The 16,724-nt window shown below is 52.4% G+C and overlaps 1 protein-coding gene across 1 annotated transcript in view; it reads left to right on the forward strand.

Annotated features, from left to right (window-relative positions):
* The first annotated feature begins 8,684 nt into the window (after nt 1-8,684).
* LOC144247717 (uncharacterized) overlaps nt 8,685-16,724 on the forward strand; it is a 36,485-nt gene continuing 28,445 nt past the window's right edge. Inside the window, 3 exon segments of the mRNA XM_085564727.1 lie at nt 8,685-10,676; nt 10,730-10,737; nt 13,859-14,556. Coding sequence (XP_085420853.1) covers nt 9,437-10,676; nt 10,730-10,737; nt 13,859-14,556 — 1,946 coding nt within the window. The 5' untranslated portion in view covers nt 8,685-9,436.

Here is a 16,724-nt window from a genome sequence, read left to right on the forward strand (position 1 = left end):
TGCCCAAGGGGAGGAGCTAGGCATTCCCACCTGGATAAAAGTGGAGATTTCTAGACAGAGGAGAGCCTTTTCACAGGTTCTCCGAGAAGACGCAGCAACTACATCTGCCATCCCAAGACGACTGCAGCTCTTCCAATTGGACTGCTACCAGCACGCTGGCCAGGTTGTATTCTGACTTTGTCAGTAGCCTTTCCCTTTGTATTATTGCATGTATTTTTGTCCTTTTCCCCTTTTCCCAATAAATTGTATTTCTGACTTGGAGTCTCTCACTGGTTTTACTTTCAAACCAGAACATATTTTTGGCGCCCAACGTGCGGCAAGAAAGTACTGAGAGAAGTCAGAATTACAATCTTGTATTGTAGAGGGTACCTATTCACTATGATGCTTAACATGCTTTTTTGGGTCTTATACCTAGTTCTCTATATTTTCCCGAATGTGGGGAATCATTTGGCAATTGTAATACTCATGTGTAGACCAGGGTATGGTATAAGAATTGCTTTATTGGTCTACTATGTCTATTGCATTATGACCTCTGAGGCAATGAACATGATTTGGAATATGTACTCAATTCTGTTTGCTTGTCCTAATCTAGGCTGCTACGTTTGGGGCCTCAGCAACCTCACCCAGCCCCTGGGGGGAGGGGTAAAGATTGATTCTTTCAAACCTTTCAGGCTTGACACAGCAGTTTTTGAAAATGTTAAGTTCCCTCTGGATGCCAAGGACAGCATAATGTTGTTGTTAGTTCTTCTTTGTCTTCTCTGCACAATCTGCAACATGCTTAGAAACAAAACACTACATAGTGTGGTGCACCATCTTCTTGAGGAAGAGGAAACAAGAAGCAAAGCAGCAGTGTCCGTGCCTGTACAGAATACCACAACAGCATCCATGTCAACGCAGGCTGCCATAGAGAAAGAAGGAACCAAAAAGAAAACAAGAGTGTCCGTGTCTACGCAGACTGTCATGGAGGAAAAAACAAAAAGCAAAGCAAAAGTGTCTATGTCTACACAGACCGGCACAGAGGAGGAAGGAACCGAAAGCGCCATCAGCATCTCCACACAAACCATCACCAAACCAGAGCAGCCTGACCCAGTAGTAGTTGCCCCCGTTCAGAAGAAGAAATCGAGGAGCAAATCAGTCCGCATAGTGACTGATGAGGACACTGCAGGACCCTCACACCCAGCGGAAGAGACAGAACCAGAGATCATCACTCGCTCTCTATCCCTGGGTGAGCTACGTGACCTGCGGAGAGAATTCACCCGCCAGACAAATGAGTCCATCCTGACCTGGCTTCTCCGCATCTGGGACGCTGCAGCCAATGACACCATTCTGGATGGAAGTGAGGCCAGGCAACTGGGATCACTATCCCGGGAGGTGGTCATTGACCAGGGGATTGGGAGAACCCAGGAAACTCTCAGCCTCTGGCGGCGACTGCTCGCAAGTGTGAGGGACAGATACCTTTATAAAGAAGACCTCCAGGTGCTCCAAGGAAAATGGAATACCACGGAACAAGGTATCCGATGCCTGAGGGAATTGGCTGTGTTGGAGATAATTTTCGCAAAAGACGAGAGATTTCCTAAAAGTCCGGACTGTGTCCAGTGCACATCACAAATGTGGTTGAGATTTGCACGGCTTGGACCAGAGATGTACTCTCGTTACCTGGCAACACTGCAGTGGAGAGAAGGCGAGGACAGGGTGGGCGTCTTAGCCAATAAATTAAGAATTTACGAGGTTATGGTCACTGCCCCATTTCGTACCCATGTCTAGTCCGTGGAAACAAGGTTGGCTGAGCAAGTCCGGGACTTGATTGAAGAGAGTCATAAGAAACTAAAAAAGGAACTTAAGGAGCATGGAGAAGACATAAGGAAGTGGGATGGAAAACCCACCTCTTCCTTAGCAGCCCGAGTACGTGAACTAAAAAGAACACCTAACACAAAAAGTGTCAATGCTGCTCCAGTCTCTCAAACACAGAATTCCAGACAATATAAGAATAATGATATAACTGATCCTCTTGAAGGAACCTCAAGAACCTATTTACCAGAAGAGAGCAACGTGTACCATGACCAGGAATAGAGGGGCCCTGCCTCTAGCCAGGTAGAGGACAGGGACAATCGGATCTATTGGACCGTGTGGATTCGATGGCCTGGCACATCTGAACCACAAAAATATACAGCTTTGGTTGACACCGGTGCCCAATGTACCCTGATGCCATCAAGATATGTAGGAGAAGAATCCATTTCTATTTCTGGGGTAACAGGAGGATCCCAGCAGCTTCCTGTATTAGAGGCTGAAGTGAGTTTAACTGGGAACGGGTGGCAGAAACACCCCATCGTGACTGGCCCAGAGGCGCCATGCATCCTTGGCATAGACTATCTCAGAAATGGATATTTCAAAGACCCAAAAGGACATCGCTGGGCTTTTGGGATAGCTGCTGTAGAGACAGAAGACATCCGGAAACTGAATACCTTGCCTGGTCTCTCAGATGACCCTTCTGCTGTGGGACTGCTGAGAGTTGAAGAACAGCAGGTACCAATTGCCATGACAACAGTGCACCGTCGGCAATATCGTACCAGCAGAGACTCTGTGACCCCCATCCATGAGATGATTCGTAAATTGGAGATCCAAGGGGTGGTCAGCAAGGCCCATTCACCTTTCAAGAGCCCTATATGGCCAGTGCGCAAGTCCAGTGGGGAATGGAGACTGACGGTGGACTACCGCGGCCTGAATGAGGTTACACCACCACTGAGCGCTGCCATGCCAGACATGTTGGAGCTTCAGTACGAGCTGGAGTCCAAGGCAGCTAAGTGGTATGTGACCATTAATATTGCAAATGCCTTCTTCTCCATTCCTTTGGCAACGGAATGCAGACCTCAGTTTGCCTTCACCTGGAAGGGAGTGCAGTACACCTGGAACCGACTGCCCCAGGGGTGGAAACACAGTCCCACCATCTGCCATGGACTGATCCAGGCCGCACTGGAAAAGAACAAGGCTTCCAAACTTCTACAGTATATCAATGACATCATTGTGTGGGGGAGCACAGCAGGGGAAGTCTTCGAAAAAGGATAAAAAATTATCCAGATTTTACTAAAAGCTGGTTTTGCCATTAAACGAAGCAAGGTTAAGGGACCAGCTCAAGAAATTCAGTTTCTAGGAGTCAAGTGGCAAGATGGACGTCGTCAGATCCCGACAGAAATAATCGACAAGATCACTGCTATGTCTCCACCTACCAACAAGAAGGAGACACAAGCTTTCCTAGGTGCCATAGGCTTTTGGAGGATGCACATTCCCGAGTACAGCCAGATTGTGAGCCCTCTCTACCTGGTCACCCGAAAAAAGAATGATTTCCACTGGGGCCCTGAGCAGCAACAAGCTTTCACTCAGATCAAGCAGGAGATCACTCATGCTGTAGCCCTTGGCCCAGTTAGGACAGGACCAGAGGTCAAGAACGTACTCTACTCTGCAGCCGGGAACCATGGTTTGTCCTGGAGCCTTTGGCAGAAGGTGCCTGGGGAGACTCGGGGTCGACCACTGGGATTCTGGAGCCGGAGCTACAAAGGCTCTGAAGCAAACTACACTCCCACAGAGAAGGAAATCTTGGCTGCCTATGAAGGAGTTCAAGCTGCCTCAGAAGTAATTGGCACTGAAACACAGCTGCTTCTGGCACCCTGACTACCAGTGCTGGGGTGGATGTTTAAAGGAAAGGTTCCTTCTACACATCATACCACTGATGCCACATGGAGTAGATGGATTGCCCTCATCACTCAGCGCGCCCGTATTGGAAATCCGAATCGCCCTGGGATTCTGGAAATTATAACAAACTGGCCTGAGGGGGAGACTTTTGGATTGTCTTCTGAAGAAGAGGAGCAAGTGGCACGTGCTGAAGAAGAGGCCCCAACATATAATGAGCTACCAGAAACTGAAAGACAATATGCCCTTTTTACGGATGGTTCCTGCCGAATCATAGGCACTAGCCGGAAATGGAAATCTGCAGTGTGGAGCCCCACACGACAGGTGGCACAAGCTACTGAGGGACAAGGTGGATCAAGTCAGCTTGCAGAGCTTAAAGCCGTCCAGCTGGCTTTGGATATTGCTGAGCGAAATAAGTGGTCGAGGCTCTATCTCTACACCGACTCATGGACGATAGCTAATGCTCTGTGGGGATGGCTAAGTCACTGGAAAAAGGCTAACTGGCAGCGCAGAGGGAAAATCACCTGGGCCACCGAGATCTGGCAGGACATTGCCTCCCGAGTAGAGAAGCTGACCGTGAAGATTCGACACGTGGATGCACACATACCCAAGAGTCGGGCTACTGAGGAGCATCACAACAACGAACAGGTAGACCGAGCTGCCAAAGTGAAAATATCACAAGACCTAGATTAGCAGCATAAGAGAAAACTATTCCTAGCTCATAGGGCCCATGACGCTTCTGGTCATCCGGGGAGAGACGCAACATACCGATGGGCACGAGACCGAGGGGTGGACCTTACTATGGACAACATCTCACAGGTCATGCACGACTGCGAGACCTGCGCTACAATCAAACAGGCCAAACGGATGAAGCCTCTGTGGTACGGTGGGCGATGGTTGAAATACAGGTATGGGGAAGCTTAGCAAATTGACTACATCACGCTTCCCCAAACCCGACAAGGCAAGCACTATGTACTGACCATGGTGGAAGCAACCACAGGATGGTTGGAAACCTACCCTGTGCCTCATGCCACTGCCCGGAACACCATCTTAGGCCTAGAAAAACAGGTCTTGTGGAGACACAGCACCCCTGAGAGAATTGTCAGATAATGGAACACATTTCAAGAATGGCCTCATCAACACCTGGGCCAGAGAACATGGGATTGAGTGGATATATCATATCCCCTATCATGCTCCAGCTGCCGGGAAAGTTGAACGATGCAATGGACTGCTTAAGACCACCCTAAAGGCACTCGGTGGGGGAACTTTCAGGAATTGGGAACTGAACTTGGCAAAAGCTACCTGGATAGTCAACAATCGAGGGTCCATCAACCGAGCTGGTCCTGCCCAATCTGAACCCTTGCAGACAGTGGATGGAGATAAAGTCCCTGTGGTCCATATGAAAGGTATTTTAGGAAAGACTGTTTGGATTAATCCCACCTCAGGCAAAGACAAACCCACCCGTGGGATTGTTTTTGCTCAAGGACCCGGTTATACTTGGTGGGTAATGCAGAAGGATGGGCAAACCCATTGTGTACCACAGGGAAACTTGGTCTTAAGTGAGAACTATGTGTAAGGTTTCATCATGACGAAGATGGAAATAGGAAAAGGGGTGGATAATGTCCAAGTTTAAAAAAAAAAACGTTTTCCAATTACCATCTGAATAGGAGTTGCCTTGGGGCAGTTTTCCTTATCTGCTGTTAATGGCCCCATCAATGCCTGGCCACATGACTCAGAGATAACACTGTGCAGGAGGAGGAGGTGATTAAGGACACACCTTGTGACTCCTAATAACCCATTGTGAGATGCTCTGCCCAAGGGGAGGAGCTAGGCATTCCCACCTGGATAAAAGTGGAGATTTCTAGACAGAGGAGAGCCTTTTCACAGGTTCTCCGAGAAGACACAGCAACTACATCTGCCATCCCAGGACGACTGCAGCTCTTCCAATTTGGACTGCTACCAGCACGCTGGCCAGGTTGTATTCTGACTTTGTCAGTAGCCTTTCCCTTTGTATTATTGCATGTATTTTTGTCCTTTTCCCCTTTTCCCAATAAATTGTATTTCTGACTTGGAGTCTCTCACTGGTTTTACTTTCAAACCAGAACAGTGAAGAAGTAGAGTAAACAGAGAAAAAGTTAGGAGGTTTCTAGTAGCGCCTCCTGACCTTAAAGGAAACATCTCTCTTCTTAGACCCTCGGCCCCAGGGGAAATGTGAAAATAGGGGGGACTGTGGTCCCAAAAAATGAAAACCTGAACTGTTGTCTTTCTCCCCTCTTGGCAGGGCATCCTTAAAAGGAAAAATCCTAAAAGCAGTCTGTCCATCCATGCATTGATGGTGAGAGCACTGTGCATGGAAAGGAGAAGGGTCACCATGGCAAACTTTTCTCCAGGCAGTGCCATGCGTGACATAGAAACACAGGATGTGGAGCTGTGTTTTCTTAAGAAGTCTGTAGCACAGGAGAGACTCCTACCTCCCTCGAAAGGGCTAAGTATCGATTATCTAGAAGGTAGAAACCTGATTTAGGTCCAGATTGTGTCTCACTGTAGTTTGTTAGAGTTGAATGGTGGGAGGAGGAATGCTTTGAAAAGTTTTCATTTAATCTTTGTGTAGTTTGTTTTTTTTTTCTCATTTTTACTTTCTTTTTTTCTTTTGTAGTAATAGCTTAATAAAGATTTTTTCCAATTCTTAAGCTTAAGCCAGTTTGCTCTGTTCTAAATTCCACTTCACAGCATTCAAGAGAAGGATCACATTTTCATTGAGGCACTAGCATTGTGCCAGTGTCAAACCATGACACGTGGGATTGAGTCTCTGAGGGTTAAAATTCACTTGTTTTCAGTGGGATGTGAGTGGATCTGAGGTGAACGAGCCATCCCTCTTGGCTTCTGGAGCACAGAGAGATTGAGAAGAGAAATACATTCAGGTCATCATAAAAGGAGAAGGAGCCAGGTGTGTCCCTGTCCTAACTTAGGGCAAATTTGGGATAAAAACCTGTGCAAAGAACGCCCCGAAAACAAATCCCCACGGCCTCTCTCCACTCACCTCGTTAGAAAAGAATTTTCTCATATTGAAGTGGAAAAGAACCTGTTTGTTTAATAAACAAAACCCTCCCCAGCACCAAAGAAATGAACACCACTAGATGACAAGAGAACTCTTTCAGCACTCTGGAGAGATGACAAATCCAGAAAGTCTCTCCTGGGAGTGGCCGCCGGGTCTGGGCGCTGGGGATTGCTCTGGGCACTGCGGATGGCTGCTGCAGATCACAGAGCGCAGGCTCTGGGTGCTCCTCGGTGTTTCCCAGGTGCCACTCCGGAGCAGCTTGGAGTGACATTCAGGAAAGGGAAAGATAAAAAAAACAGTCCAGGGAAAGAATTGGACTGCTGAGCTAAACTAACTCAAAAGCAAAGGCAAAAGCAGAAGCAAGCAAGCAAAGCAAAGCAAGCAAAAACCAGCCAGGCAGCACCAGCCTCTTCTAGACAACACACCATGAGGGGAGGTGAGCTGGCTCATAACAAGACAAAACAAACCTTCACTTTCAGAGTCAGTTCTGAAAGCACAGAACATAGTATCAAACAAAAACAGAACACACGACTGGGGATACCAGCATCATAATGTCACCCTAGGACAGTTCCCAGCATGGATCACAGGGAATGTGGGTCACCAGGGCTGTGCCCAGTGCGGCTCCTCCCGTGGGGGATGGAGTTTAGCTCTTCTCGCACTCGGGGCACTCGAAGGGCTTCCCTTACTGGTGCCTCCGCTGGTGTCGGGTCAGGTTAGAGCTCTGTGAGAATCTCTTCCCACACTGGGGACACTCGTAGGGCCTCTCCCCAGTGTGGATCCTCTGGTGCTGGATCAGGCTGGAGCTCTGGGTGAAGCTCTTCCCACACTCCCCACACTCGTAGGGCCTCTCCCCAGTGTGGATGCGCCGGTGGGAAATGAGGGTGGAGTTGTCCCTGAATCCCTTCCCACAGTCGGGGCAGCAGAAGGGCCTCTCCTCGGTGTGAACCAGATAGTGCTGCAAGAGATCGGCTCTTCTCTTAAACTTCTTCCCACACTCAGAACACTCGCAGGGCCTCTCCCCTGTGTGGATGCGGCGATGCTTGATGAGGGTGGAGTTGCTCCTGAATCCCTTCCCACATTCGGGGCAGCAGAAGGGCCTCTCCTCTCTGTGAACCGGATAGTGCTTCAAGAGATCGGCTCTGGTCTGAAACCTCTTCCCACACTCAGAACACTCGTAGGGCCTCTCCCCAGTGTGGGTCCTCTGGTGCTGGGTCAGGCTGGAGCTGTGGGTAAAGCTCTTACCACACTCCGCACACTCATAGGGCTTCTCCCCTGTGTGGATGCGGCGATGCTTGATGAGGTTGGAGTTGCTCCTGAATCCCTTCCCACATTCGTGGCAGCAGAAGGGCCTCTCCTCTGTGTGAACCAGATAGTGCTGGAAGAGATTGGCTCTGGTCTTAAACCTCTTCCCACACTCGGAACACTCGTAGGGCCTCTCCCCAGAGTGGATCCTCTGGTGATGGATCAGGTCGGAGCTGCATCTGAAGCTCTTCCCACACTCCCCACACTCGTAGGGCCTCTCCCCAGTGTGGATGCGCTGGTGCCGGATGAGGCTGGAGTTGCCCCTGAATCCCTTCCCACAGACGGGGCAGCAGAAGGGCCTCTCTCCTCTGTGAACCAGATAGTGCCGGAGGAGATCAGCTCTGGTCTTAAACCTCTTCCCACACTCAGAACACTCGTAGGGCCTCTCCCCAGTGTGGATCCTCTGGTGCTGGGTCAGGTGGGAGCTCCGGCTGAAGCTCTTCCCACACTCCCCACACTCATAGGGCCTCTCCCCAGTGTGGATCCTCTGGTGCACCATCAGAGCACAGCTCCACCTGAATCCCTTCCCACACTCCGAGCACTTGTGGGGCTTCTCCCCATCACGGAGCTGCTCAGGGTCCCCCAGCTCCGAGCTCTGGCTCCGTCTCTGGCCGCCTCCCCGGCCCAGGATGGCTCTTTCCCCCTCAGATCCCCGCGATCTGCCTTTGCAGCCCCTCCTCGTGCGGGATCTCCGGGGCTTTTCCTCCCCGTCGGGTTCCTGCGCCGTGGAGCCGCTCAAAACGGCCTCTTCCACCAGGTTCTGCCGCGGGGATTTGTCCTCCCTGCTCTCCATCCTCGGCTCCTGCTCGGGGCGAGGAAGGACCAGGAGAGGCTCTTCCTCTTCCTCGCAGCCTCCCAGGGGCTGGGAATGGCAACTCCTGCTTTGGGGAAAACAAGGGATGGGCACGATGGGTTGGAAGCTCCCTCTGTGCCAGTCCATCTCGAGAAGTCCCCGGCCACCTGGGCTCCATAAGAGCCTCCCAAACACCGAGATCCAGCCCTGAAAAAGCCTCCCAGGAGCTCCCCGTCCCTGCTCCCTCCCCTCGGCTCTTCGGGGCTCCCCCCTGTCCCAGCTGCGGGGGTCACGCTGGGATTGGGGGTCCCCCTTCTCCTCGCTGCCCGCCCTCCCCAGGCTGCCGGCAGTCCCGGCCATCCCAAAAGCTCCCCCCTCTTGGCTCTCCCCATTCGGGGCTGCCGGGGCTGCTCGGGCTCCCGGGCTCCCTTCTGCCCTTCTTCTCCGCTCGGGGCCGCAGGGGCTCCAAGGAGTCCCCCCGAGGGGCCTTTTCCGCTCCGCTTCGCACTTCTTCCTTCTCCAAACACGCCCCAAAAAACCCAGCCCCGGCACCCCCCAGGAGATCTGGCCCGAGCTGCCCCTCCCCGCTCACCTGCGGGATGGGGGCGATGATCCCACACGTGGGGGCTGCGAATTCAGGCAGGGCTCCACCGCGCCATCCCCTCGGCTCCGCTCCATCCGCCTTTGTCCCTCCTCTTCCTCCTCCTGCCGCTCCTCCTCTTCCATCCCCCCTGCTCCTCCTCCTCCCTGAGCCCACCTCCCGCTCCTCCTGCATCCCTGCCCTTCCCTCCCTGCCCTTCCTTCTCCCTCCTCCTGCTCTCTGTGCCCACCGCCTTCTGCTCCCTCATCCCTCCTCTTCCATCCTCCTCCTCCTCCTCCTCCTGTGTCCCGTCCCCTCCCGCCTGTCCTCCTTCATCCCTTCCCTTCCATCCTCCTCCTCCTCCCCCTCGCCATCCCCACCTCCTTCTCCTCCTTCATCCCTCCCCCTCCTCCTCCCCGGCAGCGCTGGGAGGGACTGGGCTCTGCCGGAATCCTACTGGGATCCTACTGGGAGCTCGGAGTGTGGGAAGGGATTCAGGAGGAGCTCTGAGCTGATCAAGCACCAGAGGATCCACACTGGAGAGAAGCCCTATGAGTGTGGGGAGTGTGGGAAGAGCTTTACCCAGAGCTCCAGCCTGATCAAGCACCAGAGGATCCACACTGGGGAGAGGCCCTATGAGTGTTCTGAGTGTGGGAAGAGGTTTCAGACCAGAGGCGTTCTCTTCCAGCACTATCTGGTTCACACGGGGGAGAGGCCCTTCTGCTGCCCCGACTGCGGGAAGGGATTCAAGAGCAAGTCACAGCTCGTCAAACACCAGAGGATTCACACCGGGGAGAGACCCTACGAGTGTTCTGAGTGTGGGAAGAGGTTTCAGACCAGAGACAATCTCCTCCGGCACTATCTGGTTCACAAGGACTAGAGGCCCTTCAGCTGCACCGACTGTGGGAAGGGATTCAAGGACAACTCAGAGCTCGTCAAGCACCAAAGGACCCACACAGGGGAGAGGCCCTACGAGTGTTCCGAGTGTGGGAAGAGGTTTCAGACCAGAGCCGATCTCTTCCGGCATTATCTGGTTCACACAGAGGAGAGGCCCTTCTGCTGCCCCGACTGTGGGAGGGGATTCAGGAACAACTCCACCCTCATCACCCACCGGCGCATCCACACAGGGGAGAGGCCCTACGAGTGTGGCGAGTGTGGGAAGAGCTTCGCCCATAGTTCCAGCCTGATCCAGCACCAGAGGATCCACACTGGGGAGAGGCCCTACGAGTGTCCCCAGTGTGGGAAGAGATTCTCATGGAGCTCTAACTTGAACAAACACAAAGAGAGGCACCGGTAAGGGAAGCCCTGCGAGTGCCCCGCGTGCGAGAAGAGCTAAACTCCATCCCCCACGGGAGGAGCCACACTGGGCACAGCCCTGGTGACCCACATTCCCTGTGATCCACGTTGGTAGCACGCCTGGCTGCTTCTCCTTTTCTGTTGGCCTTCATTTGTTTTCTCTCCTCAATCTCTCTGCGCTCCAAAAGCCAAGTGGGATTACTCGTTCACCTCAGATCTTCTCACCTCGCACTGAAAACAAGTGAATTTTAATCCTCAGAGACACAGTCCCACCTCAAATTCCTTGTTCCCATCTCAAAAAAACCTCAATCCCCCGCCAATCTCACTCGATTCCAGAGCTGCCAGGGTGGGATGGGTTTGGGTGAAGATGGGGAGAAGTGGGATCCCAATTTGGAGCGTTGGGATGGGGATTGTGTGGAGCTGGGTGGCTGGGATATATTGGATAGGAAATAAAACTTTCAGACTTACTGATTTCTTTGCCGTTCATTTCCAGTCCATGGCAGTTCTGTTTTTCTCAGTGCCACCTTCTCAGCTGGTTGTGTTTGTGTCCTCCATTTCCTCCCACCTCTCTTTCCCTGCTCTGTTTCTCTCTCCGTGTCTCCCTTGACCCAGGGACCTCCAAAAACCCTCCCCTGATTTAATTGCCCCAGGATCCACCAAAGATCCTCCCCTTATTTAATTGACCCCTCCCCTAATTTAATTGCCCCTAATGACCCGCCCCTGATTTTTTAGTTATTTAATTTCCCAATTATTTTTTTAATTCTTAGTTCAGGAGCTGAAGTCGGAGACCAGCAGTGAAATGTCTCTGTAGGATTTTGCTCCGCTTGGTTTTCAGCCCCTTCTCAAGAGCTTTGCCTTCAAGGGCAAAGGGAACGTCTTTTCCTGGCTGGGAGCTGAAATTCCAGACCTCTGAAATGTGTGCAGGGCCATATGGACTGGGATCAATTAGGGACTGGGATCAAATATGGAATGAGATCCCATGGACTGGGATGAAATAGGGACTGGGATAAATTAGGGACTGGTATGAAATAGGGACTGGGATCCTACAGACTGGGATTGTGCAGACTGGGATCAAATATGGACTGGGATCACCTATGGACTGGGATAAAATAGGGATTGGGGCCCTACAGACTGGGATAAACTGGACTGGGATTATATGGAACTGGGATCCTATGGACTGGGATAAACTGCACTGGGATTTATGGAACTGTGATCCTAAGGAGAGGGATGAACTGGACTGGGATTTTATGGAATTGAGATCCTATGGAACGGGATAAACTGGACTAGGATTATATGGATCGGGGATCCTATGGACTGGAATAATCCGGGATAAACTGGACTGGGATTATATGGATCGGGGATCCTATGGACTGGAATAATCTGGGATAAACTGGACTGGGATTATATGGATCAGGGATCCTATGGACTGGGGAAAAATTAAGAATGTGATCAAATAGGGACTAGGACAAGGATAAAATAGACTGGAATGAAATAGGGAATGGGATCAAATAAAGATTGGGACTGTATGGACTGGGATGAACTGGACTGGATTTATATGGAACTGGGATGCCATGGACCGGGATAAAAAAACGACTGGGACCCTGTGGAATGCGATCCTATGGATTGGGATCATACAGCCCGGGATAACCTGGCCTGGGATCCTACAGACTGGGACTGCACAGACCGGGACCACAGGGATCAGGAGCAAACAGACTGGGATAAACAGGAATGAGGTGACATGGACCGGGATCCTACAGACACGGACCGGACAAATCCCAGCACGAACTGGGATGGCATGGAAGAGAGGGGGTGAAGGAGGAGAGTGAGTAGGGCTGGAAACAGGAGAAGGAAATGGGGAAAGGGAGGAGGAGGAGGGGGATGAAGGAGGAGAAGGAGGTGGGGATGGCGAGGAGGAGAAGGATGGAAGGGAAGGGATGAAGGAGGACAGGCAGAAGGGGACGGGACACAGGAGGAGGAGGAGGAGGAGCGATGGAAGAGGAGGGATGAGGGAGCAGAAGGCGGTGGGCACAGAGAGCAGGAGGAGGGGGAAGGAAGGGCAGGGAGGGAAGGGCAGGGATGCAGGAGGAGCGGGAGGTGGGCTCAGGGAGGAGGAGGAGGAGCAGGGGGGATGGAAGAGGAGGAGCGGCAGGAGGAGGAAGAGGAGGGACAAAGGCGGATGGAGCGGAGCCGAGGGGATGGCGCGGTGGAGCCCTGCCTGAATTCGCAGCCCCCACGTGTGGGATCATCGCCCCCATCCCGCAGGTGAGCGGGGAGGGGCAGCTCGGGCCAGATCTCCTGGGGGGTGCCGGGGCTGGGTTTTTTGGGGCGTGTTTGGAGAAGGAAGAAGTGCGAAGCGGAGCGGAAAAGGCCCCTCGGGGGGACTCCTTGGAGCCCCTGCGGCCCCGAGCGGAGAAGAAGGGCAGAAGGGAGCCCGGGAGCCCGAGCAGCCCCGGCAGCCCCGAATGGGGAGAGCCAAGAGGGGGGAGCTTTTGGGATGGCCGGGACTGCCGGCAGCCTGGGGAGGGCGGGCAGCGAGGAGAAGGGGGACCCCCAATCCCAGCGTGACCCCCGCAGCTGGGACAGGGGGGAGCCCCGAAGAGCCGAGGGGAGGGAGCAGGGACGGGGAGCTCCTGGGAGGCTTTTTCAGGGCTGGATCTCGGTGTTTGGGAGGTTCTTATAGAGCCCAGGTGGCCGGGGACTTCTCGAGATGGACTGGCACAGAGGGAGCTTCCAGCTCATCGTGCCCATCCCTTGTTTTCCCCAAAGCAGGAGTTGCCATTCCCAGCCCCTGGGAGGCTGCGAGGAAGAGGAAGAGCCTCTCCTGGTCCTTCCTCGCCCCGAGCAGGAGCCGAGGATGGAGAGCAGGGAGGACAAATCCCCGCGGCAGAACCTGGTGGAAGAGGCCGTTTTGAGCGGCGCCACGGCGCAGGAACCCGACGGGGAGGAAAAGCCCCGGAGATCCCGCACGAGGAGGGGCTGCAAGGGCAGATCGCGGGGATCTGAGGGGGAAAGAGCCACCCTGGGCCGGGGAGGCGGCCGGAGACGGAGCCAGAGCTCGGAGCTGGGGGACCCTGAGCAGCTCCGTGATGGGGAGAAGCCCCACAAGTGCTCCGAGTGTGGGAAGGGCTTCAGGTGGAGTTCAGAGCTGACGGTGCACCAGAGGATCCACACTGGGGAGAAGCCCTACGAATGCGGGGAGTGTGGGAAGAGCTTCAGATGCAGCTCCAGCCTGATCAAGCACCAGAGGATCCACACAGGGGAGAAGCCCTATGAGTGTGGGGAGTGTGGTAAGAGCTTTACCCACAGCTCCAGCCTGACCCAGCACCAGAGGACCCACACAGGGGAGAGGCCCTACGAGTGTTCTGAGTGTGGGAAAAGGTTTCAGACCAGAGCCGATCTCTTGAAGCACTATCCGGTTCACAGAGAGGAGAGGCCCTTCTGCTGCCCCGACTGCGGGAAGGGATTCAGGAGCAACTCCACCCTCATCCAGCATCGCCGCATCCACACAGGGGAGAGGCCCTACGAGTGTTCTGAGTGTGGGAAGAGGTTTAAGAGAAGAGCCGATCTCTTCCAGCACTATCTGGTTCACACAGAGGAGAGGCCCTTCTGCTGCCCCGACTGTGGGAAGGGATTCAGGGACAACTCCACCCTCATTTCCCACCGGCGCATCCACACTGGGGAGAGGCCCTACGAGTGTGGGGAGTGTGGGAAGAGCTTCACCCAGAGCTCCGGCCTGATCCAGCACCAGAGGATCCACACGGGGGAGAGGCCCTACGAGTGTCCCCAGTGTGGGAAGAGATTCTCAGTGAGCTCTAGCCTGACCCAACACCAACGGAGGCACCAGTAAGGGAAGCCCTGCGAGTGCCCCGAGTGCGAGAAGAGCTAAACTCCATCCCCCACGGGAGGAGCCACACTGGGCACAGCCCTGGTGACCCACATTCCCTGTGATCCATGGTGGGAACTGTCCTAGGGTGACATTATAATGCTGGTATCCCCAGTCGTGTGTTCTGTTTTTGTTTGATATTATGTTCCGTGCTTTCAGAACTGACTCTGAAAGTGAAGGTTTGTTTTGTCTTGTTATGAGCCAGCTCACCTCCCCTCATGGTGTGTTGTCTAGAAGAGGCTGGTGCTGCCTGGCTGGTTTTTGCTTGCTTTGCTTTGCTTGCTTGCTTCTGCTTTTGCCTTTGCTTTTGAGTTAGTTTAGCTCAGCAGTCCAATTCTTTCCCTGGACTGTTTTTTTTATCTTTCCCTTTCCTGAATGTCACTCCAAGCTGCTCCGGAGTGGCACCTGGGAAACACCGAGGAGCACCCAGAGCCTGCGCTCTGTGATCTGCAGCAGCCATCCCCAGTGCCCAGAGCAATCCCCAGCGCCCAGACCCGGCGGCCACTCCCAGGAGAGACTTTCTGGATTTGTCACCTCTCCAGAGTGCTGAAAGAGTTCTCTTGTCATCTAGTGGTGTTCATTTCTTTGGTGCTGGGGAGGGTTTTGTTTATTAAACAAACAGGTTCTTTTCCACTTCAATATGAGAAAATTCTTTCCTAACCAGGTGAGTGGGGAGAGGCCGTGGGGATTTGTTTTCGGGGCGTTCTTTGCACAGGTTTTTATCCCAAATTTGCCCTAAGTTAGGACAGGGACACACCTGGCTCCTTCTCCTTTTATGATGACCTGAATGTATTTCTCTTCTCAATCTCTCTGTGCTCCAGAAGCCAAGAGGGATGGCTCATTCACCTCAGATCCACTCACATCCCACTGAAAACAAGTGAATTTTAACCCTCAGAGTCTCAATCCCACGTGTCATGGTTTGACACTGGCACAATGCTAGTGCCTCAATGAAAATGTGATCCTTCTCTTGAATGCTGTGAAGTGGAATTTAGAACAGAGCAAACGGGCTTAAGCTTAATAATAGGAAAAAATCTTTATTAAGCTATTACTACAAAAGAAAAAAAGAAAGTAAAAATGAGAAAAAAAAAACAAACTACACAAAGATTAAATGAAAACTTTTCAAAGCATTCCTCCTCCCACCATTCAACTCTAACAAACTACAGTGAGACACAATCTGGACCTAAATCAGGTTTCTACCTTCTAGATAATCGATACTTAGCCCTTTCGAGGGAGGTAGGAGTCTCTCCTGTGCTACAGACTTCTGAAGAAAACACAGCTCCACATCCTGTGTTTCTATGTCACACATGGCACTGCCTGGAGAAAAGTTTGCCATGGTGACCCTTCTCCTTTCCATGCACAGTGCTCTCACCACCAATGCATGGATGGACAGACTGCTTTTAGGATTTTTCCTTTTAAGGATGCCCTGCCAAGAGGGGAGAAAGACAACAGTTCAGGTTTTCATTTTTTGGGACCACAGTCCCCCCTATTTTCACATTTCCCCTGGGGCCGAGGGTCTAAGAAGAGAGATCTTTCCTTTAAGGTCAGGAGGCGCTACTAGAAACCTCCTAACGTTTTCTCTGTTTACTCTACTTCCTTACTGTTCTGGTTTGAAAGTAAAACCAGTGAGAGACTCCAAGTCAGAAATACAATTTATTGGGAAAAGGGGAAAAGGACAAAAATACATGCAATAATACAAAGGGAAAGGCTACTGACAAAGTCAGAATACAACCTGGCCAGCGTGCTGGTAGCAGTCCAAATTGGAAGAGCTGCAGTCGTCCTGGGATGGCAGATGTAGTTGCTGCGTCTTCTCGGAGAACCTGTGAAAAGGCTCTCCTCTGTCTAGAAATCTCCACTTTTATCCAGGTGGGAATGCCTAGCTCCTCCCCTTGGGCAGAGCATCTCACAATGGGTTATTAGGAGTCACAAGGTGTGTCCTTAATCACCTCCTCCTCCTGCACAGTGTTATCTCTGAGTCATGTGGCCAGGCATTGATGGGGCCATTAACAGCAGATAAGGAAAACTGCCCCAAGGCAACTCCTACTCAGATGGTAATTGGAAAACGTTTTTTTTTAAAACTTGGACATTATCCACCCCTTTTCCTATTTCTATCTTCGTCATGATGAAACCT

The sequence above is a fragment of the Lonchura striata genome, chromosome 34, assembly GCF_050655825.1.
Source record: "Lonchura striata isolate lonStrDom1 chromosome 34, ASM5065582v1, whole genome shotgun sequence".
In the NCBI taxonomy this organism is placed as follows: Eukaryota; Metazoa; Chordata; class Aves; order Passeriformes; family Estrildidae; genus Lonchura; species Lonchura striata.